Here is a 27,500-nt window from a genome sequence, read left to right as displayed (position 1 = left end):
TAAGCCGCTGTTTGTAGCGCCATCTTTGCAATGGACTACAATTGGTTTATGATTATTTGTACTTTGCCATTCAGCTACATGCTGGATAAGATAAAGAATATAGTCTCGACAGACTGGTATAAAATTAGGACCTTTCCAATTTTGATATCGATAAAGTCGAATCTTTCGCACACTTTCTTTTCCAGGTTTTGTTACTTTCAATTGAAACTGTTCCAATATTGAATCATAATCGACAATCCGATTTCCGATTTCAACATCGAAATGCTCTGTGCTCCATAACGTACTACCACCGGTAGACATTTTCCAGTAAGAGACACACGTGTCGTTTTTGATATTATTATCCATCATGACAATAGTTCTAACATTGTATTCATATATTAATTGCCAAAAGTCACCAAGTGTCTCCTTCATTGGAGTTTGTGTCAGTATGTAATGATTTTTACGACTGCATCCATCGAGGAAGACTGCATTAATGTAGGCACCTTTTGCAGACCGTAATATTGGTCGGAAGTTTTCAGGAGGAAGTATCGCCAAAAAACGATTTTTACTTTTATTTATCTGCAAACGTCCCGCAATATATTGATCGTCATCGATTTTCGGAATAAATCGGCACAAGTTATCAAACTGAATTTGTAAAAACTGTTCTAAATATTGTGGGTTTATATTTTCATAAGTTACATTAAAGTCATATCTATCTTGATACATTTCAAAAACAGCATCATATACGAAGAGGAAATAGGCATAAGGTCTCAACGTGAAATTCATAGATTTTCGTATATTCTTTATGACATTGAATAAATTTATACTTCTCTTCTGTCTATATTCTTCTAGCAGGATATCAATAATGATAAAAGTACCAGTCCGGTTGATGCCCGTGCCACAGTGCACTAGAATTGGGCTCGTGTTTTCAGTGAAAACACGACTTATCTGAAAAACATAATTTTATCAGTAGTAGTGAAAAATGAAATTTAAAAAACCCTTATAGTTTTAACATGAGATGCATTAAAAATAAGGATAAAATTAATAACATCATTATGTGAAGATTTCAGACATTCCTAAGTTTAACAAAAAATATGCGAATTTCTTGTTTGACTTGTATCTACCCAGGTGATTAATCTAATTACAAAGTGGATTATTGAAATTGCAAGTTAACGTAACACCATAATGCTAAGCATAATGTCGAAATGCGGTGTTATTTCTTTTAAAGAGATTCGAATTCAAAGAATAAAGATGGATCCCTTAAAATGAAATATAAAACTGCTGTTGACTTTGAGATAAGTCCTTTCAAGAGGTAACCGAGAAAGTTTAAATTCTGATAAAAATAATAAGAGACTAAATATTTTCCACTTACAAGTTCAAGAAGGGGATAATTAACACACAACACCTCTGCATCCCTAATATTATCGAGGAAGGACATAATTGTTTTAGAATTAATGTACTGTAGGAAGAGTTGTATGTTAAGATTTGGCTAGTATAAATGCATTGGAAGGGATTCCTAAGAGATCGAATACCCAAAAGCAAGGACTGGGTAAAATGCTTATTACGAAGTATGAATGACGAGATGAAAAACAAAACAAAACAGTAATCTGAATATCGTTCATGAGACAGGATAAGATAAGATCATGTGTGAGATTATATTATAGGAGAAGAGCGATATATTCGGGGTTCCATAAATTTTAGTAAACTGTCTTGGAAAAATACGACGAATATTGATAAAAATATAGAGAAAAACAAAAATTGTTATATTCTAAAAAGGAATTATGTTTGGAAAATTCTTTAACCGTTTTAAATCGTTCTATTTAATGGTAAATACTAATAAATACTACTGAAAAGAGAAGCTTCAGTAGCTTATTGAATATAGGTAATTCGGTTTAATGCCAGTAATTCTTCAAACTAAGTTTTAACAGATTCAGATTTCAAAATAAGAAACATAATCATATATCAAAATCGATTACTAAAGAGAAAATGGAAACTTTATAATCTTCAATTTTAATTAACAAGATATGTTTAATTATTTAACGTTTAATTAATAGTATAAAATACAGACCCGATCATAGTGTTTAATTAAGATATTGCTAAAAACACAGAGAACAAAATTTGCTCAAGAAAATTTCGCTAAAACTGTGTTATATCATTAATAGGATTTCTATAGAAAAGACTTCTAACATATCTGTTCATTCTTAATACATTCTGGCGGATTTAACCGTGAATGTTTTTCGTCAACCGAGAACATCTCCTTTTTAGACGAGGTGATTCACCGGTGTTAGGAGACTATAAACAAGAGCTCGCGCTCTCGTTTGATTCATCGGTCTGCGATGGGTCTTTGACCGAGAAGGCACAAAATAAGATCGAAACACTGTGTTGACTCAAAGCTCCAGTACACCGGTGGATCATGTGTATTAAATACATAGTTTCTAAAGGGAAGAGGTGTTTTCTGTAGATGAAATACAACATCGATCAGGTATTCACGTTCAAACTTGCCAGAACGTATTAAGAACGGGTTCTTTATTGTTTCGATTCTCGCTGTTCTGTGTGTATCCTGTGAATTATTAGATTTCTACCTATCGGCAGACAAAGATATAACACGTCAAGACAGTTATAGTAGTTACTAAATATGAATAAAACTTTTCACATGAGACAAAATCCTTGTACAGATAAGCCAAAAAAAACAACAACAAAAAAACTCTATGTAAGCGGATGACAAGCTAGAAAAAGCGGTTAGATTCTGTCAAATTAATCATAATTCGCCATCTTGAAGAAAGAGGAGACATACTGCCCAATTTAGTCGTCGATAGATATGAAGAACAAGCTGATCATGGCTGAAATGCCTTTCACCATAAGTGTGCTTGATCAGAGGTGACCAAGGGCTAAAGAACTATAACAATCTTGCATAGCCGTCCACTTGGTGGACTATCAGAGTTAGTGTTATTTGGAGAATGAAATATTGTAGTTTCAGTTATAAGAAATGATTTCGAAAACAATCTAAAAGATGGTCTAAACCAGTGCTCCGCGACCGGTATGCCGCGGCTAGGTGTGCCGCAGTGTTACTTGAATATAATTTTTTCTCTATACTTTTAGCTATATTTTTAGTTCAGGCGTGCCGCCGAATTTTGAGAAGGATATAAATGTACCACAAATGAAAAAAGGTTGCGGAGCACTGGTCTAAACTATATTAGCCATTCTTCTCAAAAGTGTAAAACAAAAAAAATCTATAAAGAAAAAAATGAATGATCGGTACATTGCGGTACTTTTCTTTTTTTAGAGATGTTGAAGAAATGAAGAGCAAAATATATATTAGCAAAGTTGAAACTAAGATGGTATAAACGATAAGACATTCAGTTAGATATTTTCTCTCTTCGTAATTTTAATCTATATTGTCAAAACAATCTACAAAATTTAGTTTCTGTCTACCAAATCCACTCACAAAGCTTTGGTCGACCCGGGTTATAATAGAAGACACTTGCCTAAGATTCCACGCAGTGGAACTGAACCAGGAAACATATAAATGAGAAGTAAACTTCTTATCATGCAGTAGCATCTACGCCCAATTACAGAGATATTTAATAAAAGGCTATTTAGATAGAATTTCCCGTCAAGCGGCTGACGATTACGTTTGTTTGATAAACTAACAATGTTTAGTCATATTCCTTTCTCCCTTGACACAAATGCTATACGCTTTAAGAAACGAGAGTACAAAATTGGGTCATTAATGCATTTCACAAACACTTTAGTGGCGCAAGCAAAATAAATTCAACCGGGAATTGATAACACACTTCGGCTTACAATTTGTACCTCGTGCACCTTGATGTTCGCTGTTTTGCTGGTGATACTCAAAGATTTGTGTACTCTTAGATTTGATGTGTACAGAAAGAAAAATATTAAGAAAGCAGAAGTGGGGGAAAAAAGACAACTAAATATATGAAAAAAAAAATGAAAGTCAATATAAATAAAATTCCCATACCTTTTGATGCATTTCTAACAAAGGAACAGCATTTCGCGAGGTAATACTTTCTGGCCACGAGAAAAACTCAAAAATACACACTTCCTGTACAATTTCATTTCCAACACCGACATTAATCGTTGTGATGCTGTAATCAGCGTAGGTTTGTACTGTAATTATCTTCATATTAAATATTTCGAGCCTGAAGTGTTCTCCTGTTAATTGTGGAAAATACTTGGAGCATTTCAACACGTTTTCTTCAACATGTTTTGTTAACATAACCACTATTTTAACTTTATGTTGATAGATGAGTCTCCAGAAGTCGCAAACAGTTTCTTTGTTAAACGGACTCTGTGCTGCAATGTATTTATATTGCCTCGCCGTCTTATCACATATATAACTAGCATTGATGTAGGTATTATTTGAACACGTATCTGGTGTTAAAATAACACGGTTTCTATCATAGGGCAGTTTTTGCGGGAAACGGTTCAAACAAGTGTTTTCTTTTTTGCAGGCCTCTTTAAAATTTGATATGTCCGGAGATGTTTCTGCGTAATAGTTATTCAAAGCATCATATTCTTCACGGAAACTTAAAAACTGGGACATTTTGTCTGATTCCTCTCTTTCTAGATTTACAATATCTCCATTTTTATATAACGATGAGTGGTGTTTACCGTTCGGCAAATCATCATGAATTACTAAATGTCTTCGTTCATTTAAAGAACGAATGGAAGTCCAGTGTTTCTCTAGATCATTGGTGTTTTCTGGAAGGACATAATCTTCAGTCTTAATTGTGAAGATTTCTTTCGGTGAAGGTTTACACCATCTGTATTTTCGGTAAAGGAAAAATAACAATATTGCAACAATAACAATCAAAAGTATAAAAACTGGTATAAGAATAGCAGCAAGTCCCAGAGGAGGAGTTGGCACGATTGATTTCGTAGCCCCTTTTGTGCTCGAGAAATTAAATTTTGTAACATTATTTAAGCTACTATATAAAATGTAGAATATTTGGTAACAGCTATTGTTTGAAAGGGGTGGATTCACTACACCACCGTATATCTTGCTGTCACCAACTTTGAAATTAATCGGGGCATCAAGATACATCGGTGTGAGTTTTGCTACAAGAGTACCTGGTGGTTGTTTTACTGTCTTATAGTCATTAACATCTTCAGTGCATTTTTCAATATTATCCATTTTATGGACTCTAATATCATACCAACTGATAGGCCCTGTAAAAATCGCTGAAGGCCGTAGAATTACTTCAATCAATGTATCAGTGAAGCCGGTTAAAATAGGATGAAGTGGAGCCGGTGGTGTTTTGATCTCGGTCCAGTATGAGCCAGTAACTCCGGCTTCTCCTGTTCCAATCGATGTAGATGCTGCAATCTCTATTCCGTACAGTGTAGCTGGTAATAATTTACAATGACGGTAACTAGTTATATTTCCAAGTGTTAGGCTTGACTGTAGAGGTTCTTGGTTGATGCGCGTGTAGGAAAACAACTCTTTTGTAATAAGCTGATGAATACATAAAATATAGATTAATTAAAAAAAAATATTAAATAGAATTTTTGTATAGATATTTATATTTCGTTAAACCATGCATAGGACCTATCCAATTTCTACTAAAGTGATTTCAGCATTTAAGTGATACTATTGCTTCCTTCTGTGAACTCAGGATACTGAATTACTGAATGAGATACAATATATCATATTAAAGTGAATTAGACAAGGCATAGCTAAGTAAATTAAAATCGGTACAACGTAGTATCCTCTTTTTTCAGCATTCTATTTCAATGTTCTATAGAGAAGAGAATTAAGTTCCCTGTAAGCCGTAAGTGATTGTGTTTTAATATCCACTTGTCATTTCACCTCATTAAAGAGTAAGCTCAGATCTCTCTCTCTCTCTCTCTCTCTCTCTCTCTCTCTCTCTCTCTCTCTCTCTCTCTCTGAATCCGTTCAGTTTCAATCTGTTCTTGCCTATGTAACCTACCACTATTATTGTCCCTGCTATTAAATTCCAAAGAAAAGTAGCGAAACTATAGGCGCAGATGCTCAAATTCAGATGTATTATAAATTATATTCTCGCGACGTATGAATATGTGTAACAATGAAAGAGATAAGTTTCTTAAAATTAAATCTAATTTATTTTCTTTAATATATAACTGAAATTATGATTATTATAGCAAATGCAGTTTGCAGTAGCCATGTAAGCTGTTATATTCACTTTGTGTTCATTACTTGAGGCGTCAACATTTTCGTCTGCGTTAGAGATGCAACGAAAATTTTGGCACCTCAAGACGAGTATAACAGTTTTGTGTGTCCTTATAAGATGGTTCTTATACGATGTAATTAGTTCAGTTTCAAAATATGTTCACGGATCAAGTCACTTGCCAAACATGTACAAATATGTAATGTAATTAGACGGATTTAAGGCGAGGAGCCGGCAGAATCGTTAGCACGGCGAACAAAATACTTAGCGACAATTCGTCCGTTTTTACGTTCTGAATTCAAATTCTGCCAAGATCAGCGTTGCCTTTCATCCTTTTGGGGTGGATGAAGTAAGTACCAGTTGAGCACTGGGGTCGATGTAACCGACTTACTCACTCCCTTGAAATTGCTGGCCTTGTGCCAAATTTGAAACCAACCCTAAAACCCTAACCCTAAAATCCTAACCCCAACACCAACCCTAAAACCCTAAAGCTAAGATCAGAACAAATGCACGAACGGTGTCATAAATAACAGTGACAAACGAAATATGCACCGCCGATTGTTGTTGTTGACAACAGTAATTTTATTCAGCTGAATACACGTCATTGATTGGTTGAAATTACCGAAATACGACAGCGAAATAACTTTGAAAATATAAACTTTTCTCAACAACACTAAGAGTAAGAGATGTTTTATATGACACATTCTACCAGTGTCCGAAGTTTGAAAGTGTTTAGTTACAAAACTCGATCCGCCGTTCAAAGGGAAAAGATCCTAAATGAAAATTATTAATATCCGCAACTCATATGTGTCACTTTCTCAGTTACAGATATATGAATACTGTAGCATATTCATATGGAATATTCACGAGTATATATATATATATATATATATATATTATATATATATATACTCTCTTTACTCTCTTTTACTTGTTTCAGTCATTTAACTGTGGCCATGCTGGAGCATTGCCTTTAGTCGAGAAAATCAACCCTAGGACTTATTCTTTGTAAGTATTATTTTCTTTTGCCGAACCGCTAAGTTACGGGGACGTAAACGGTTGTCAAGCGATGTTGGGGAGACAAACACAGACACATAAACACACACATATATATACATATATACGACGAGCTTCTTTCAATTTCCGTCTACTAAATCCATTTACAAGGCTTTGGTCTGCCTGAGGCTAGTAGAAGACGCTTGCCCAATGTGCCACTCAGTGGGACTGAACCAAGAACCATGTGGTTCGTAAGCAAGCTACTTACCACACAGCCACTCCTACGCCTATATATATATATATATATATGCAAACATCGAACAGAGAAAGCCTTGAAAAAATTGATTTAAATACATTAGTGAAGGACACAACTTCGCACATGAAGAAATTTCCTATAAATTGTGGTAAGTCAGGTCAAATAAAATTTCGTTTAGTTAAATATTGCAATGAAACTTTGAAATACACGTCAAAGCTCATCATATAAATAACTATAAACCACTTTCGTTGGAATATACCTTATATGATATGATGATACCATTTGGTTTTTCTGGAGGTTCCCATGATAAAGCAATGCATTCATTGTGGTAATGCGCCAATAAGTTGAGTGCAGGACCAGGGATGCTCTCTTTAGTCATGGTAGTCATTGAATCAGAAAAATTCCCCCATCCAATGTCAGTACTGGCTCTTATCTGCAGAAATAAAACATTTCCTGTTAAAAGCAACGTAACTTAGAATATACATTGGCGCTACACATAATAGTTATTATTATTTGCATTTTACTTCGCCTTTCATCCTTTCGGAGCCGATAAATTAAGTCCAGTTGATCACTGAAGTCGACGTAATCGTTTCCCTCCTTCCTTCAAATTTACTTGCCTTGTGCCAAAAGTAGAAAAAATTATTAGAAGTTTCCCACTCTTTAGAGACAATCTACGATAGTATTTATTTTTATTAAATGGCAAAGCCTAATGTACAATAGTGTTTTAATTAAAATTGCATAGAGTTTGTAGGATGAAAGGCTAAATAATAATGGATTTATTCGTAGTTGCTATGTTTTCACTTTTAAACTTCTGAGATATTGTAACCTTAAAAAAATAAAACTCTTCCTTAACATATATTCTTTTTGGGTGATGAGATCTATAATGATGAGTACTGAAAATGTATTTTGTTTGTGATTATTTACATATAAATTTGAGACTCAGTGGAATGCAGAAATAATACTCTACTATATAGCATAATATATAAATTATTTACTACATAATATATAGTGATAGGTAACTATAATATAAAGATTCAGTATGTTACTAAACTACATAGATCTTTGTGATATATTCTTCCTCAAAGGTAGCTGCACTATTTGTGACATGAGTCAGAAAAATTCCCACAAAAAGTAAAACGAAATGGACAGGTAATGAGCGAATAATTTCTACTTTAGAAATTACTATTCATTGATATGTTTAATATATACACGTTGTGAATCTATCACTAGAGGGGAGATAATAACTTCTAGGTTAAAATTAAGGCTGAAGAACATGTTTACTATATACCTTTACTGAATAATTAGTATATGGTTGTAAACCATAGAAGGTAACTGCAGCATCTTTTGAAGCCGGATGAATGATATCTATTACTTGAGTAGGATCGGTTGTTTGGATGCATCTTACCATGTACACGGTTAATATACCATTTGGATGTTTACTTCGTTTCCATGTCACTGTTGCCCCTCTCTCTTTCGTAATTATGTCACTCAGTAAGGGAGCATCTGGAACTGAAAGAATTGACAGAAAAGGAAGATTGGTTTCAAATTTTAGCACAAAGGCAGCAAATTCAGGATAGGAGCTAAATCAGTCAAGTCGACCCTAGTGCTTAACTGATTTTATTGACTCCGAAAGGATGAGAGACAAAGATGACCTCGGCGGCATTTGAACCCAGAACATGGAGATGGACGAAATGCCGCTAAGCATTTTGCCCGGCGTGCTAATGGTTCTTATTTCTTTATTGCCCACAAGGGGCTAAACATAGAGGGGACAAACAAAGACAGACAAAGGGATTAAGTCGATTACATCGACCCCAGTGCGTAACTGGTACTTAATTTATCGACCCCGAAAGGATGAAAGGCAAAGTCGACCTCGGCGGAATTTGAACTCAGAACGTAGTTCTGCCAGCTGTTTGCCTTAACCCTTTAGCATTCATGTTACTCTGTCAAATGTAATGCTTATTTATTCACATTGTTTTCTATTAATCATGCACTGTCTCGTAGCTTCAAGATTTCGATGGTGTGTTTGTATATTTTAAAATTGACATAGTAGAGTAGGTGTGAGAGGCTGGATTTGGCTGGTTTGAACATGCAGTAGGTGGAATATTTAGGCCTGATGTGGCCGGTTTAAATGCTAACGGGTTAAACATTGGTTTCAAATTTTGGCAGAAGGCCAGCAGTTTCGGAGTGGGGAAGTGACAAGTCGATTATATTGACAGAAAGAAAATATTGAAAAATATAGCATAAAGGATTAGACATTACAGATTGCTGAGCTGATAGAATTATTGGATAAAAATAGAGTGAACAACTGCGTTTTGTTGTATTATTGGTTTCTTAACTCTTCTCTTAAATACTCCACTCTAACTTGGTGTATATAGGTGCTGGAGGGTAGAAATAACTCGTTGCTGTAAGCAGCAGTAACACTATAACATTGACGAATGTTTCGCTGGAAAAGGTATGACAGACGGGTGTCTTGTACAAGCTGATGCTATTCTTCCTTTATCTGCTAAATATATTGTTCCTTATTTGCTTAGGGAGTAAATGATTCATATGCCACCAAAACGAGAGGCCAAGTTTATACCCTTCATTTCAGTAAACTGACATGTAATGTGAATTTTACAAACAAATCGTTCATAATCTACTCTTTACAACTCGCCAGGGTCCATGATATAGAATGCATTGATAATTGCAAAAGTTGAAGCTAAACTCAGCCGTAGAGAGTTGCTAAGTCTTTATTATCGACACAAAGTAGTGCAAAATGCAATATACAACTGACCTGCCTCTTAGTTAATCATGCACAATCTACCAGATTAAGTCCAAAGTTTTTTTCGGATTTTCACTGATGATTTTTGGCAACTTGTATCTCCGTATAACATTGTTAATTTGATACAACTTGTCCAATTGCTACTGAATTGTTTAGTCTTTAGTTCACAGCTCTGATAATGAGCAGTGAAAAATCGCTATTAGAGCCATTTTATGCTACCTATGGGGAAAAGGACTAAGTGCAAAAGCAGCGGCAAAAGAAATAAATGATGTGGAAAGACCAGGAACTGTCAACGAACATGTGGCACAAAACTGGTTCAAACGTTCCAAGAAGGTGACACCAGCCTCGATGAGAAGCCAAGATTACGGAGATCTATTGTGGATAATGAGGCCTTGAAATGGTTGAACATCCGAGCACAAGAACTCGTACATTGTCGGCAGACTTGGTTCTTCACAAAACACCATCAATCGACACCTGTATAATGACACGTGAACATTTACAAACAATTGCTGGCAAATCCTCGAGATGCCCGTTTTGTCGTCGAATTATGACTAGGGGTGAAAAATGAATCTATTTTCGCAATCCTAATTAGAGAGATCAGTGGCTTCGTCCCGGCCGCGAAATTTTTCCCCACGGGAGTTCCGGACCCCATTAATGAACTCATTTGCATATAGCCAATCAGAGGTTACCTTGACCTTGTTGTCATAACATTCGTGAATGTGTTAAAAAAACAACCAATCTCTCGGTAAAACACACTCTATCAAGTAAACTCAAGTCGAAGAACGATGCTGTAAGTTGACCGATCACCAAGTTATTTCTGATTTTAGGAGACAAGTAATTAGATATATTTGCATTTATACCTATTATCGGATTTTGTTAGGGTCCCATATGGTGAAGACGTGGATGGGAAAAATGTGGGTAGAGGGTGATGTGCTAGCAACCCTCTCCCCTTACTGTTTTAAAAGTAAACAACCACACAAATAACTACGCATAGGCAGCCATGGTTGAAACAAGAACAACAAGCATTATTAAAATAGAAAAAAGCATGGTCATTCCTTACCCAAGTGACCTTATCTTATCGTCTATCACTTGCTATACGCTCATAAATTAGTTTGATAGTTGAGCTCTGATTGATTGTATGCAAATAAGTTCATAACTCTCGTGGGAAAAAAAACTTTCGCGTCCCGGCCAGGCTTCAGAACCTGTTGTCAAACAAGGGCGGTTTGAACAGGTCATGTTGTGTGTTTGTTGGAATCTCGAGGGTGTGTTGCACTTGTCGCAAATAGTAATGCTGTGAACACTAACTTTATGCTCAATAACTGCAATGAGCGTATGATGTTTTGAAAGCCCGTTACCCGGCATTTGGCAGTCGAAGACGTGCACTATCTTTTCTTAGCCATGGCTCATTTCCTACACGTATGTAGGTTCAATAATGTGGATGAGGAGGAAAATGGGCGCAGGGAGTCTTTTGCTTCTAAACCAGCCAAATGGTGTAAGCGTGGAATTGAGATTCTAGCACAACGATGACAACAGACAATGGAATATGGTGGGACATATTTCGATGAATAAACGCTTTTCATATGTTATTTGATTGTACTATTAATTAAAATTTGAAATATGGAAAAACTTTTGATGCAACCTGGTATTGTGGAGGCAATTTGTGGATCCTGTAACTTCAGCCGGCGTAAATATTGATATCTAGGAAGAGTTTTTTTTATATTGGTAGATGCTACTTCAAAAATCGAGAAGGAATAAAAGCTTGATGTGATCTTTGTTGAATCTGCACTTAGAACATCTTGAGAGTTGAACCTGAGTCGAGATACACTAAGGTATTTGACCTTCTACTTTATTTTTTTTTTAAGCAACTGTTTCGCTAACATGGATTAGATTGCCCATGTTCAGTCCACTTCAGGACGAAGGCTTTAGCATGTTCTCTCCACCTCATACTGGTTTGATGAGCCAATTCTTCCACACTGGCTCAACAGAGGGATGCAGATTTTTTTAATACTCATACCCAAGAATAGTTGTCAATTACATCGACTCCAGTGCTCAATTGGTACTTATTTTATCGACCACAAAAGGCTGAAAGACAAAATTGACCTCGGCGGGATTTGAACCCAGAGCGTAAGGATGGATGCAATATAGCTAAACATTTCGCCCGGCGTGCTAACGATTCTACACACATGCCGTCTAACTGTACATAAATAAACTCTTACTTGTTTGTAACGTCTGAAATTTTAGTTCTTCGCTGAAACCTCCGGCTCCTACTGAGTTCACATACCGAATACTAATACCGTATTTTGTGAACGGTTTTAAATCAGGAATAACCAAAAACTGGTATTTCGTCTTCAAAGTTGAATGTGCTGCTGCTATGTCATGTGATTGAATAACAATTTCGTATCGAATGAGAACGCCGCCTCTTTCAGCGCAAGGTAAATTGTCCCATTCAATGGTCACGTGATTTGCTGATAGACTTATTATTCTGACATCTTTTATTTTTCCTGTTGGCACTGCAGAAACAAAGTGTTTTCAAATTTAAAACACATAAGTTTTATCATAGACAAGAAGGTAGACTCAAATTAAAAGGAAATTGATTATTACTGCCAAAATAATTTTTTGCTGTTGATGAATAAAAATTCATAAAAATTAGATGCACTTCAGTCAGTTCTGCTAAAGCGCATACCTTTTTTTTAAATGAATTAAAATGATGAATTGAATTAAGACAAAATAGAAATAAAAAATTAGATGTACAGTTGATTCCGCTTAATTGCAAATTCAGATGATAATTTCGTTCTCCAATGCAACGCACTTAAGCGGAATTGACTATACTAATCTACAAAATATTATGTCCATTATTCATTCAGGGATCGACAATGTATTTACAGAAAGTTGTATATAACTAAAGAGAAGCCTCAAAAATCAATTTTCTGGGAATGACAGCAACACAGAAATGTAGATATAACCAACCTCGTTATTCATCAGGGTTAAGGACTGAAAATGTGCTTCAAAGATAGCAGATATCGACTTTATATCGAAAGTAAATCTACAGAGCTTGTGTGGTTCAGAAGTTAGCTTCGGAACAATTTAGTTTCTGGTTCTGTTCCATAGCCTGGCATCTATCTATCTATCTATCATCTATCTATCTATCTATCTATCTATCTATCTATCTATCATCTATCTCTCTCTCTCTCTCTCTCTCTCTCTCTCTCTCTCTCTATCTATCTATCTATATATATATATATATATATATATATATATATATAATATATATATATATAATATATATATATATATATATAGACCTAGGAGTAATTGTCGACAACAATCTCAGCTGGAGTGCCCACATCAACAATAAGGTCGATATAGCACGTAGGATGAGCTCCTGGATCCTAAGAGCCTTCCGGTCCAGAGAACAAAGTGTCAGCATTCCTATTTTCTCCTCCTTTTTACGGCCACATTTCGAATACTGCTGCCCACTGTGGTCTCCCCATACAAAAGAAAATATGACTGATCTTTATTATTAGGACTGCCTTAAAGCATTGAAACTCTATTCTCTCCAGCACCGCCCTGAGCGATACATCATTTGTACGATGTGGAGAATACACCACCAGCATTGTCCAAACGACCTCAACATTTGTTTCAGAATTCATCCAAGGCTAGGACCACGGGCCATATGTCCCCTACCCAATTCAGGATCACAACACATAAATACACTGCAACACAATTTCTTTTCTTTTATGGCCCTGCTCTATTTAACATTGTCCCTCTTAGATCACAGAGGAAAAGGATCCCATTAGGCGAAATCTGGATAAATGGACCATGAAAAAGTGGAATCATGCAATAATAAATCTCTGAGTCAGTTATAAACAGTTGCTTCACGACATCGTGAAGTATATTTGCCACCAAAATGTGGCCAACCCTTAATGGTTAGCCACTTTTTTGAGGTCAGTGACTTTTCGTCACTGGAAAAAGTATATATATTTGCATTGAGAACCACTTCCCATCGCCAAGCGATGGCTGTCACATGCTGATGACGGGTCTATACTCAGAAACTCGGGTCCGTGTGTATCACGTCAGGTTGGGGATGGGAACGATGACTTCCTTTTGCAAATACTGATAGGGCACAGATAGTGTGTCAATAGCCAGCTGGAGGAGATGTCTTCCTGGGGCTACAACCCATCGACCCTCAAGGGTTATCCACATTTAGGTGGCACACACACACACACACACACACACACACACACACACACACACACACACACACACACATATATATATATATACATGCACACACACATATATACCTAGGTACGTATTGTTGCTGTTGCTATTATAAACAGAAATTTCTTGAATTCCGCATGTATATAAGAATGGGCATGTATGTACGTGCGAAAAACACTCAAGTCAAATCTATTGTATGAAACAAATGAGGTCATATCTATTTTAATGTGACACGTTATCTAATCCCATGCGATTAGGATTTCTTTAACACATCCCTAGAAACGAATAATAAATTACTGTTGGTTATATCGTGTGAAAGTCAGTGAAAAGGGTATGTATTTTGGTGAGATAAGGTTAAGACAGCAAAAAGGGTAATGTTTATGATGCGATAAATTTAAAATTAATATCCACAATCATCATCATCATTACCGTCTTTAACGTCTACTTTTCTTTGCATTACATGAGTTAGACGGAATTTTCGAAGGTAGCTTTTCTATAAACGAACAGTCCTTTTTGCTGCCAACCCTCACCTGTTTCCAAGCAAGGAAATACTTCTCTATGGTTAGACATGTTTTTACATAAGACTGGAAACAAATGAAACCACTAATATTATAATGATGCTCATTTATAGCTGTCATGCTATAAAGTTCAGTAGACTCAGATACACATAGGTACACACACACACACACACATACACACACACACACACACACACACACACACACCACACACACACACATCTCAGACAGACACATTCATATGCGTGTGTACGAAGGGTCTTCTTTCAGTTTCCGTCTACAAAATTCAGTCATAAAGCTTTTGTTGGCCCGTGGCTATAGTAGAAGACATTTATTCAAAACGTCACGCAGTGTGTCTGAATCCGTAGCTGCGTAATGGGAAAACGAACTTTTTAAACACACAACCGATTACATAGCAAAATATTTTTGAAGCAGCCTTGAAAAATTGGATTTTTCAAAGTACAAAAACTGTTGTATGAAATCTCCAAATACAACGAGTAATCATTTGTAAAAAGTAAATTAAACGTGTTCGGTGTTTAGGTAAGTGTTTAGGTAAGTGTAAGGAGAATTTTCCATTGATGTCTACTTGTATATCGTGTAACCAGGCCATAGGTATGATAGCTGAAGCCTCTAGTTTCTTTTACGGCGTATTCTAATCCAGTATTTCGCAAAGTGATTTCTGAGGACCCCACTTCAGCGCTCCGTTAAAAATTCTGAGGTTCTGCGAAATAATGTGTGTAAAAAAATAATAATGAATTATTTTTATTTAAAATAAGGCATTAACTATTTTCAAACGAATTTTCTCCCTAAAACAATTCTTGTTTCATTTAATCTCTTACTAAAATTAGGGTGGCAGAGGTTGTCCACAAAACATAGGTATGGGTTTTAGGATTTTCAAAAAGTTTAGCCAATATTATTGTATTGTCTAGTACACAATTATTGATGCCATAAAATATTTTGAGTTTGGTTTTCATGACTTTTAGTGTTACCATTTGTGGTTCAATTTTTGTGTCAATAATTTCTGACGTTTTAAGATAGAACTAAAATGTGTTTTTAATTCCATCAGTAAATGTAAAATAAACTAGACGACCTAATACTTTAAAAAAATCAATTCAACAACTTCTTCATATTATAAAACTGACAAGGGCTCAAAAGGTGAATCCTCAAATATGGGGCTTCTGGTTTTGTAAAGAGGCAAGGACCAATCTAGCAAAATTGATGTCATATTTAGTATTAGCATCCAAACTTACTTTAAAGTCAGTCTAATTACTTTGGCGCTAAAAAAAAGTTGACCAGTGTTATAGCCAATTCACTTACCCATTTCGGCAGTTAGTACTGATTCGACGTAATGTAAGTTATAGGGAGACATAATTTCCACAGTAATTGTATAATGTCGCCATAAGCTGGTATTTAACACAACGAAGTTTGAATCAAATGTAATGCTGGATACATTTGCTGAAATATCATCACAATCTCCAATACCAGTCTCTTCATAGCTCACTTTAACAGTGCTCTGGTATTTCTTGTGAAGGAAGATTTCGATGTTGCCGTCATCTGTTGTATTTATAGTCTGCAGAGTTTTATCCACCAACGCTAAAAGCGCATTTAGAAAGAGAGAAGTAAAAGAGAAAACATTTTATTTCTTTTAAGTTAAATTTTATATAAAAAAAAAACGGAGAAAACAAAATAACAGAAATGCCATTATGAAGTACCCGTGGTAAAAGAAAGGAAATGATAGGTACTTATTGTATACGAAGAAATATAAACGGGCAGTTGGCTGAGTTGTCAGAATGGTGGATAAATTGTTTGGCAGTCATCGTTTTTGATCCTAGAAATTTGAGTTCACATCCCTCTGAGGTAAACTGTGCCTTTCATTCATTTGTATTCGATAAATAAATCAGGAATCTTATACTCGAGTCGATCCTTCTCCAACTCTTTCTTTCCGTCTGTTTCTTGCTCTCCGGGAAAAAAAATCAAGTTTATTTAGATCTGGAGGAAGAAGAGCTATGCTACGTCTAAAAAGTACTCAAGACGTTGTATATCACGATGGCGCTCCTACGATGCCCGTCGAGGAATTCGATACCCATGACATGGCATGAAGAGAGAGATACGACTGAAGTAATGTCGCAATGTTTCTAATTACATTCATACACTCATTAGCTGTTCATGGAAGGTTTCTGATGTATAGTTCTGGTTAGCAGATTTGTTTCCCATTTTGTAGCTAATCATATGATCAGTTTAGTTAATAATGATCAAATGGAATAATTCTAATTTACTGACCGGACAGACAACATTTAGAGCTCTCTGTAACAGCCAGAAACGGGGAAGGAGACTCAAAAGCAACTGCAATTGTCCTTATTTTATAAAATAAGGAGCGGGTCCAATAACATGAAAGTCATTAATTAGGCCCGGCTCAGAGGCGAATCTAGTTCTAGTAGTATGGCAGTATGACACTGTGACAATTGAGAAAGTCTTTACAATCACTCTGATAATTAAGCCGAAAGCGTACAAGACAAAAAACAAAGATAAAATATAATTTAAGCCTCCGATTATTTAGAGGAGTCAGCGGTCCAAGAGCATCTAATGTGATTAGCTGAGCTGAGATATAAAAGGTGTTTAAAAGAACTGCGGATAATCTGTTAAAAATACAACAAAGAATTATTATTAAAGTGGAAACTGTGGCAAGAGCCAATACAATTTCTTTTAAGTAAGTCATGAGAAGAGTGTTAATTCCAGTTATCTTTGTAGGTACTCTTAAATAGATGAGATTGATGAATTTAGCATTTCTCAAACTTGTTTGATTGTTATCCTCTTTATTTTATTAGCACTTTTTCAGTACCTTCTTACTACGATTTAGTAAAGTACACCACCTTTACAAACACACATACCAAAAACGAGTATGTGGATATGAGTATGTGTGTATGTGCATGTGCTTATTAGGACATTACCTAATACTACAGGTGCAGTGGTTGTCTTTATTGTATGTCAAAATACTCTTGATTTTGATAATTATACTTTTGTTTATTGTTTATAATTTGCTTAAATATTCACATTTTGAAGTTAATTATTATTATAATTACCGTGATTTTGTCTAACAAGTGCTTTACCATAACACTACATATTTTTTTATGTCAATATCTAAATAGGAGACAAAAATTAAAAACTGCACAGATACATCTGTAGCTAAACCCCCTTTGTTCCCAAGTATTTACATAAAAATTTCCCAATGCCCAGCCCATACATCTGAAGGTCAATGTCAGCAGGAAAAATGTGGACAGGGAGACAACCGAGGGTTGTGGCCTGGATGCTTGCAGCAAAGTAAACAACACTAAAGGCACCCAGTGACTAAATGGTGGTATCAAACTGGACGAGTCAGACGAGTCTAAGAAAGAAAATTCTCTAGCTAAGAACATTGGAGAAAAACTCTAGCTATCAATACAAGAGATCATTAACAAACAATCTAACAAAGTTGTCTACCTATGAACCCTAAGTGTTTAATCAATTACTAGATTAGGCATTTGCAGTAAGACTGCACCTTTGCATCATGAGTTGATTGGGCTCTTATCACTACATGCTCTACTCTCTGACTCCAAGAGCTTAGCTGAGTGGGGTTTATTCCAAGGTTTGGTTATGTTACTACAAACAAACATATTGTTATGTAGGTGATACCATTCTTCATACCTCCTTAAACTTTCGCAGACAGGCATCACCCATATACAACTTAAATAACTCATGACAATCATGCACGGTTTCTATAAACTTCAAAAACATCCTTCAATGGAAACTTTATAATTTAATCTACATTGACAGCTCTCATAAATAATTACTGTAGTTATCATAGAAATAGTTCGCATAAACACACGTTCAGCACAATAGAACTCAGAACTTTCTGAAGCTTTTGTCTTGGCGACTTCACACATTAAACATTGTCAAAATTACATTCTGAATATTGGGTTACGTATCCAGGGTCATAAAATAGTTCATTTCAAATATGTACAAGGAAGTACTCAGATATTTAGGACAGTGCTAGACTATCAAGCTGATTGAAAAATATTCATTCATCAGTATACTGCAACTCTTAGATAAACTTGCAGTCTTCTTTGACTTTTTACTGGTACTACGTCAAGCTTCTCTTAATTGAATATAAAATTTGTATACAGCAAGTATTTTAATTAAAGCACGTTTTCCTGTTTTGCCAATATTAAAAACACTCACCTGAACACAGTACGAAGATGAATGGTGTCGGGACACCTATTGGCCCGCTGATATTAAATTTTTTCGATGAAGAGATGACATCAATCCGGAATTGATAGAGGGAATTCTCAGTCAAACCTGTGACGTTTACAGTGTATTTAGAGATGTTTTCGTTTTGAAGTACATCTTTTTTGTTTATCCAGTTTACATCAGATTTGCTGCGCATTTTCAGCCTTATAAAAACAAAGCAAATCATTACTGTAACAATGACGACAACATGTTAAATAGTAAAATAATGCTCAAACGAGCAATTTGGTAATAAGGGAAGACTAAGGAGCGATGTCACTCTTCAGTCTCCCTCTTTATGGATAAGGTCCATTTAAAGAATAAGATATGAGAATCTCTATCTTGTTTAGTGTGTAACATTTTGAATTTATATTCCATACAAGTTGATTTTGCTTTTGTATTCCTGTAGAATAACGAAACAGAATCAGCTGTATTCTATTATTAAGTAGGACTATTAAAGAGAACATAGCCCTAAATTTGCAATTTTAGTTATGCACAAATTATTTAAAAGTGAATGTTTTGAGTTACAAAGATCCTTGAGACCAGTGTACAATCCCAGTATTAGGTAAATGAGAGATAAATTTCCCTTAGAGAAGACACCGAGCACTGAGAAGTAGCATTTTCATCCAGTGGTATTTTGTTAACGAAATACTTGTACATTTCCTACAGTGCTACCACTGCTTACTATGGTGAAATATTCCACTTGAATTAATTACATAGAGCTACGGAGAGCTGATCATGAGTTAAGCTGCTGCACTCGATTGTTGATAGTTAAGTATTTTAACAGAAGAAGTGAGGCACAATACGGATCACTAATCCTTTAAGTAGCTATCTGATATTCTGCTGGTTCGGGTTATCTGTAGTCTCTATAAGAGGATTGCCCAGGTAAAAACATCTGAATTTCATTTAGCTACTTCAGTTAAAGAATTTAAGGAATGTATAATGTTCATTTAAAGCTCATTTGAATCAGTAATAGCATGGAAAATTATTTTAGTTTGTAACATGGTAATGTTTATTCAATTGAAAATGGAAATAGATCAAGAAAAATAATGCATGACCATTAAAAATAAAAAAATAAAGACAGAATAACTATGAGACAAAAGATATTTAAATCGTAGTCCTGGGTTATTTGTGCGTATGAAATGCCTAATGTATCATTCATTTAGTGCATTTACAGACGGTAAAAATATGTTGTACGTACGAATAAAAGGATACGGATGTAGAGCCTAGGTCCGAATCATAATTCCAGGCATTCCATGAAACCGAAACTGTGTGACAGTCCAAAACCTTAGCAGTGGGAGGATTGACAAGAGTTGACAACTCTATAAGGGAATGAAAGTGATTAGGTAACTTTATAATTATTTAAAACGTTTGAAAGTAAAAGAAACTTCTTCAGTAAAGTATGAAACGTTTTTAGTCACAGCATCACAGTCGTAGAAATAAAAAAAAACTTATAACATGAGTTTATTCATTGTTACTGAGACAACACACCGCCTATAGCAATGATGATAACATAGCAGAATGTCTCGAATTTGAAGGAGAACGTTATTGGATCGACCACATGGCATAAATGATACTTATTATCGATCCTGGAAGAATAAAAGGCATTGTCAGCCCCTCGTCAAAACGCAGTTAAGTCCGCTGTCATCTCCTATAACAAGATGAACCACTGAGGTACCTTCTACGTGGCCGATCGACCGGCTAAAATAACTGGTAAATCTCTTTCATACCATTTCCTATCATCTTAGAAAGGATGGCTGCATTAGATGGTGTAACCATAGGCAACTATGTATAAAAATATACGAGACGGCCACGGATATTTGTGATCAGGAGCGAGAAACACGTTCTGAAATATATAGACAAATCAAAAGAAGAATTGATACTTTCGTCATTGATCTCCCGAACAATTATTTGAATAACAGCTATGAACGTGACTAACTCAGAAGAAAGCAAGATTCTTTCGATGTTAGAAGAAATACTTATAGCATAAACACCAAATTTACAGCAAATATACGACTGTTGTTATCGTTAGGTCTAACTCATTGTAAAGTAAATACCACCATGACTACAGTGGAGAAGGCTAGCCACTGGATTTGGTTAGAAAGAGACGATGAGCGATGGTTAGAGAAATATTGAGCTTTATTTGATAACCAGTTGATCTAGCAAGCAGGGCCTCATATCAGTGTGTGTGTGTGTGTGGGGGGAGGCATTGATGCCGTCGAGAGGTAGGCCTCAAAACGGCGCGCATTCTCTCCTGATGACCCCCATACACTTGCTGGGTTCCGGTGTGCGGAGTACACGATTGGTAGCACTTTCATGTGCAAGTTGTTTGCAAGACATCGCCATAGATATGCCAGCAATATACTCATAAAATGACGTTATTATAAAACACTTTATATTCAAATATGTAATATCTGCTGATTTCAAATTCCGCCGAAGTCAACTTTGCCTTTCATCCTTTCGGGGTCGATAAATTAAGTACCAGTTACGCACTGGGATCGATGTAATCGACTTAATCCCTTTGTCTATTCTTGTTTTCCCCTCTGTGTTTAGCCCCTTCTGGGCAGTAAAGAAATAAAATATGTAATATCTGTGAAAGTGCGTGGCCTAGTGGTTATGATACTGGACTCACGATCGGCATTTCGATTCCCGGGCAATGTGTTGCGTTCTTGAGCAAAAAGTTCGCGTTGCGTCACTCAGTTCAGCATTAAATGTGATGGACTGGCGTCCCTGTCAGCGGGGTGGGGGGATGTTGTGATTTCGGTCAGATAGTCATCTTGAAAACCGGGTAACAGGCCAATTGAGGTCTAGGCCTCGAGATAGACTTTATTTTATATAATAAGAGAATATGAAGTGTTTTATAAAAGTATCGTAGGGAGTGATATGTAGTTATTGACTTACGTGTCTGACAGCCTCTACCATACCAATTTCGATGACATCGACCCGAACGGCAGTTACCATTTACAGGATCACAGAAATCGTTTTCTGGGCAGTGACATAAAAATAAACAGCTTTGACCAAATCTACCCGGAGAACACACTAAGAATGTAAATAAATAAAAGGAATCAAGATATACAAACAGCATTTGTTGTAATGATCTGATGGCAAAAACAATGTCTAATTTTAGCAAGAAAGAAACTGTGAGTAATAAACAAGATTTGAATGACTTAGTTAATGACTTTTGCGAAATATATAGATTAGCAATTAAGGCCGATAATGTCCTGCATATTGATATTTATTTATTTGTGTTTCATCAACATCATTATCTTCTCATCATCATCATCGTTGTTGTTGTTATTGTTTTCCGGATGTGGTTCTTGGATCAAATATGATAATCTGGTCGCACCCCAGGGTATGATATCGTTTACATGAGAAATGCATTACTTTCTGTCGAGCGGTTTTGTATCGATTCATAACAAACAACATAAAACCAGTCTCAATACAATAGAATGTATTTTAAAAAGTGCTCTTCAATTAGCTTCCTTAATTATTTCTTCGCATACAATGTCGTTTAATATGTATAAATTGATCAATACCCACATCCGGCATGTATTTTGATTATAAGATATATCTTATTCTTATCTTTTCCAAATATTTTCGGTGATAAATGTTTAAGAACAGATCATGAACATTATGGAACATGTTCACAATCCATTACTTTGCTGTATCGAATTGTCAACTGCTATAGGAACTCAAATCATTGCCTCTTCAATGAAGCATGTATAGAAGTGTTTTGTTGTCGTCATTCATATACTATTTTTTTTTTCAGTTATGTCTGAACACAGAGCTTAGACATTGACTTGGCAGCTTAACGGACAATTTTTCAAGAAGCTAGCGCTTCGTATTTTGTTACCGGTACAGTGTTGTACATACTCCCAAGACATTTCTCAAATGGCCGACTTCACCTCGCTATTGTAAGTGTTGCAAAGAAGGAGTAATTCATTGCTGAATGTAGCAGCGGCACTGTTAAAATTGACGAGTGGTTTTGCTAGCAGCTTCTAATATTGAGGTCGCCTTCTTCTACGAATTAATAGGAACCACTCCAGTACTTGATATCAGACCCAAATCCTCAAATTGTCTCATGGCTGCCATGGTCCTGGTAACAGGCTTCTTGTAAAGGCTTCACTCTATGTTAAACTCATCACCAAGGACCCAACATCAAATGAATTACTTTATTTAGGGTTTCAATGAAGCAACTTTATATATTATCTTTACAGGTTTCGATAAAATAAGTTATGGAATATTAAATTGAATTGTTGAATTTGATCTAGAATTTCGAGAGATATAATAAACATCAATCAATGTATACTTAAGGGATTACCTGCAGGTGTAATAATATAATGGATTTCTAATAAATAAACGGACAAAATATTAATAAATAACTTACCTGTCTGACAATCTGGTGCATTCCTGTAGCCTTGTCTACAAAGGGAATCACTGCAACCAGTGGCATCACAGACTTTATCACCGTTGAAACAATGGCACGTTAGCTGACACTTATCTCCAAACTTTCCTTCGGGACACGTGTTTGCTGGAGGTGAGACATGAGCAAAAGGTTACATTTAAATGTTAAATGTCGTCCGAGATGAAAAAAACTGAACACGAGATTTTGCTGACTATCGTAACAAAAATAATGAGGCATTAGATATATGATACGTATGTATTAATGAAAATTTGGTAAATATATAAGTGTGTGTGTGTGCGCGTTAGTGATGCAATAATGTTGCCCTAGTAAGTTCATAATGCATTCCACGCATATTTCTGTCTCTATTGGCACCTTGCATTTTTTCACCACGGGTTACAGACTCTCATTCTCATCTCGACTTCTCCCCCGCCCCACTATAAATTGCCTCTGCCAGCCTTTCTCACAATTTCTCTGCCGCTGTCACGCCTGCAGCTTGGACTCTGACTTCGATGCCGAGTAAATGCATCAGTACGCCTGATTTGCGGTGGATGCTTCCCTCTTCTGAGTCAATGCAATTCAATGACGAACTCCTGCCATGTATGCACACACACAAACACACACACACACACACACACACACACACACACACACACACACACACCACACACACACACACGCATACACACATGCACAAACGCTCGCACACAGACACACACACACACACTCAGATTATATTGTATACCAGTGAATTAAAACAGGCGCAGGAGTGGCTGTTTGGTAAGTAGCTTGCTAACCAACCAAATGGTTCCGGGTTCAGTCCCACTGCGTGGCATCTTGGGCAAGTGTCTTCTGCTATAGCCCCGGGCCGACCAATGCCTTGTGAGTGGATTTGGTAGACGGAAACTGAAAGAAGCCTGTCGTATATATGTATATATATATATAAGTGTGTGTGAATATGTTTGTGTGTCTGTGTTTGTTCCCCTAGCATTGCTTGACAACCGATGCTGGTGTGTTTACGTCCCCGTCACTTAGCGGTTCGGCAAAAGAGACCGATAGAATAAGTACTGGGCTTACAAAGAATAAGTCCCGGGGTCGATTTGCTCGACTAAAGGCGGTGCTCCAGCATGGCCGCAGTCAAATGACTGAAACAAGTAAAAAGAAAAAAAGAAAGAGAAGAGTATAGTCGGATTTTCTTAATTTATTTTATGTTTGTGTGTGTGTGTGTCTGTGCGTGCGTATGCATGTGTGGGAGGATGTGTGTATGTTTGTGACAATTTTACTTAGGCATAGTAATACTAATAACCAGTTGTTAGAAGCTCAATACGTTATGCATATGAGTAACAAAAGAACAGGAATTACGTAATCGCTTACGTTATCTTACAACTGTTTCTTCTATGAGAAGTTTTCACTCTGAATTCTTGAATAACATCGCTTCATCAGGGTTATATAAAACGATATGTGTTTATTATGAAATGTAATAAAGATAATGTGTTTATCATGAAAACTTTTTAAATACCAACATCTACATGGTATTGTTTAAATCTTTATGTGTGTTTGCTTCGAGTTATACTATTCCAAAATGAATTATTGATATTTCACATTCTCTCGCAAGTTTATAAAATTCGCATGACGTTAACTACACACACGCGCACGCAAATACATACACACATACGCGCGCGCGCACATATAGTATACTGTGCCTTGAAGGGAATGTCAGCAGAAATAGTACATCATCTGGTGAAAGATAAATATAATTTAATAAACACAGTACATATTTTACGAGCTACTAATAATTTCATGCGATGAAAACAACTCAGAAAGCATTTTATAACACATCTGGTTCTTTGACACAATTCTTAAGCTCTGCCAACATGGCATAACGAGCTAAAACAGGACGATAAGCTAAGAGAAAATACGAGAAAATGCGAGAAGAAAGTTGATGTGAATGGTGGGAGGTTGAAAACACCGGAAAACGAAAAAAGAAAAAGTGAGGGGAGTTAGGGTTATGTCCCCTTTGACCGTAAAGTCATTAGGTTATATAGCCTGGTGTCTGGGGTACTGCTGCTCAATTCTAAAAGGGTAGTATTTTTCAATTCGCCAACAGGAACTTAACCATATGTTTACATTCGCTGTAAATTTCAAATCTAGAATTCAGTTGTGCGATGGAGTGCTTAGATCTGAAAAGTAACTGTGATCTTTTAGCTACGCATAGCTTATTTTCTTTTTAATCCACTGATGTATGGTGTGAATTTTAAAAATATTTCCCACTGTATGTGGTGTGGCGTTACACTTCAAACTCAATACATGGCTAGCCGACTAAGTGGCTTTACTTTTGTCTCTGTACCGAAAGTAATATATGTGTTTAGCATGGCGATTTTTGAAGTTGCCTTCACATAGCCCGACGTAGTTCTTTTCGGTTGCATTATCATCTAGTGTTGATGTAACTTCTGCCTCATATGACGATTTTAATCATGCACCCCTGATCTTATTATTCTTCTATCTTTAGATCTAGTACTTCTATGTACTGCTATTCTCTGTCTGGAACTTTCCTGCATACACACTTTGTCTCTGATGACGGAATACCCAGTGTAGTGTGGTGTCGACCCATTACCTAGGATATCTCGGAAACAACTGTAAGACATTCTTCTATTTCTTTTTGATTCACCTTATTCTAATTAAATATTCTAAATGACCTGAGACGCTCGTCCTGCCTTGGTTTTGTTTCCCTTTCCTTTTAATATATCTATCTATCTATCTATCTATCTATCTATCTATCTATCTATCTATCTATCTATCTATCTATCTATCTATCTATCTATCTATCTATCTATCTATCTATCTATCTATCTATCTATCTATCTATCTCTCTCTCTCTCTCTCTCTCTATATATATATATATATATACGCAGGTAGGGTTGTTTGTAGGCTGTTATGTAGACGTATACATATGTATATATGTAGGTTAATGGTTATGTAAGTGAACAGATAGATAACTAGATATATAAGTACATAGGTAATACGGACAGACAAGCACAAACACACATACATACACAAATGAAGACTGAAACACATGACCATATACACACACACACACGCACGTCACGCGCGCGCGCACACACACGCACACAGAAGGACACATATGGAGACACATCCATACATAACAGACGTAGTCACACAAACCCATACACATAGACATACTCAAACATGCACACACAAATACACACACACATGAACATGCAAAGACATGAATATGCAGAATACATACCTACATACAAATATACACACACGCATACATATATATATATATATATATATATATATATATATATATATATATATATATATATATATATATATATATATATAATATATATATACTCTTGACCTTTCTGTCCCCTCCCTTTCTCAGCCTTCATTCTTTCTGGTTTCCTTTTCTCCTACCCTACTGTCTCTCTCTCTCTCTCTCTCTCTCTCTCTCTCTCTCTCTCATTATTCATTCTTTCTGGTTTCCTCACAACTATTCCCTTTTTTTCTCTCCCTTTCTCTTGCTCCTCCTCCCTCCCGTCGTTGACCCGCGACGAGAGCTCTGCTACTGTCTTTCTGACCTGGCTTCCTTGAAGTGTTGACGGCATTTTCTGTTAATCCTTCGCCGTTCTCAAAAATAGCGTTCGTAATACTTTATCTCGTTCGGCTTAACAGCCCTTCTTGTCTTGTTATTCTCCTTGTCCTGTCTTTTGCTGTTTATATTTTGTACTGTCGTTACTGTCCTGTTTTTGTTACCATTTTTACCCCTCCGCAAAAAGATCTCAAATTTTATTTAATTTGCTTTTCGCGGGAAGGAAAGTTTCTATCGAAGATGCGTATCGCCTTCACCTTCGAAACGCAGAGTAGATGAAACTGAAGAAGGGGAATTTTCCTTGTGTTATTTGTC

General features: G+C 36.1%; 1 protein-coding gene across 2 annotated transcripts in view; it reads right to left on the bottom strand.

The window, feature by feature from the left end:
- Positions 1–27,500, bottom strand: part of LOC115232500 (receptor-type tyrosine-protein phosphatase kappa-like) — a 56,096-nt gene that overhangs the window by 7,043 nt on the left and 21,553 nt on the right. For both annotated transcript variants that reach the window (XM_029802403.2, XM_029802402.2), the window contains exons 2-11: positions 23,552–23,695; positions 22,066–22,203; positions 20,366–20,486; positions 19,120–19,331; positions 16,222–16,497; positions 12,382–12,675; positions 8,693–8,913; positions 7,664–7,837; positions 3,962–5,458; positions 1–927 (exon numbers count right to left, since the gene is read on the bottom strand). The exon at positions 1–927 is cut by the window's left edge and continues 111 nt beyond it. In XM_029802403.2, the coding sequence (XP_029658263.1) occupies positions 1–927; positions 3,962–5,458; positions 7,664–7,837; positions 8,693–8,913; positions 12,382–12,675; positions 16,222–16,497; positions 19,120–19,331; positions 20,366–20,486; positions 22,066–22,203; positions 23,552–23,695 (4,004 nt within the window). The remainder of the gene's footprint in view (positions 928–3,961; positions 5,459–7,663; positions 7,838–8,692; positions 8,914–12,381; positions 12,676–16,221; positions 16,498–19,119; positions 19,332–20,365; positions 20,487–22,065; positions 22,204–23,551; positions 23,696–27,500) is intronic.

Source organism: Octopus sinensis, linkage group LG2 (genome assembly GCF_006345805.1).
Source record: "Octopus sinensis linkage group LG2, ASM634580v1, whole genome shotgun sequence".
Lineage (NCBI taxonomy): Eukaryota > Metazoa > Mollusca > Cephalopoda > Octopoda > Octopodidae > Octopus > Octopus sinensis.
This window is presented reverse-complemented; position numbering and strand designations above follow the sequence as displayed.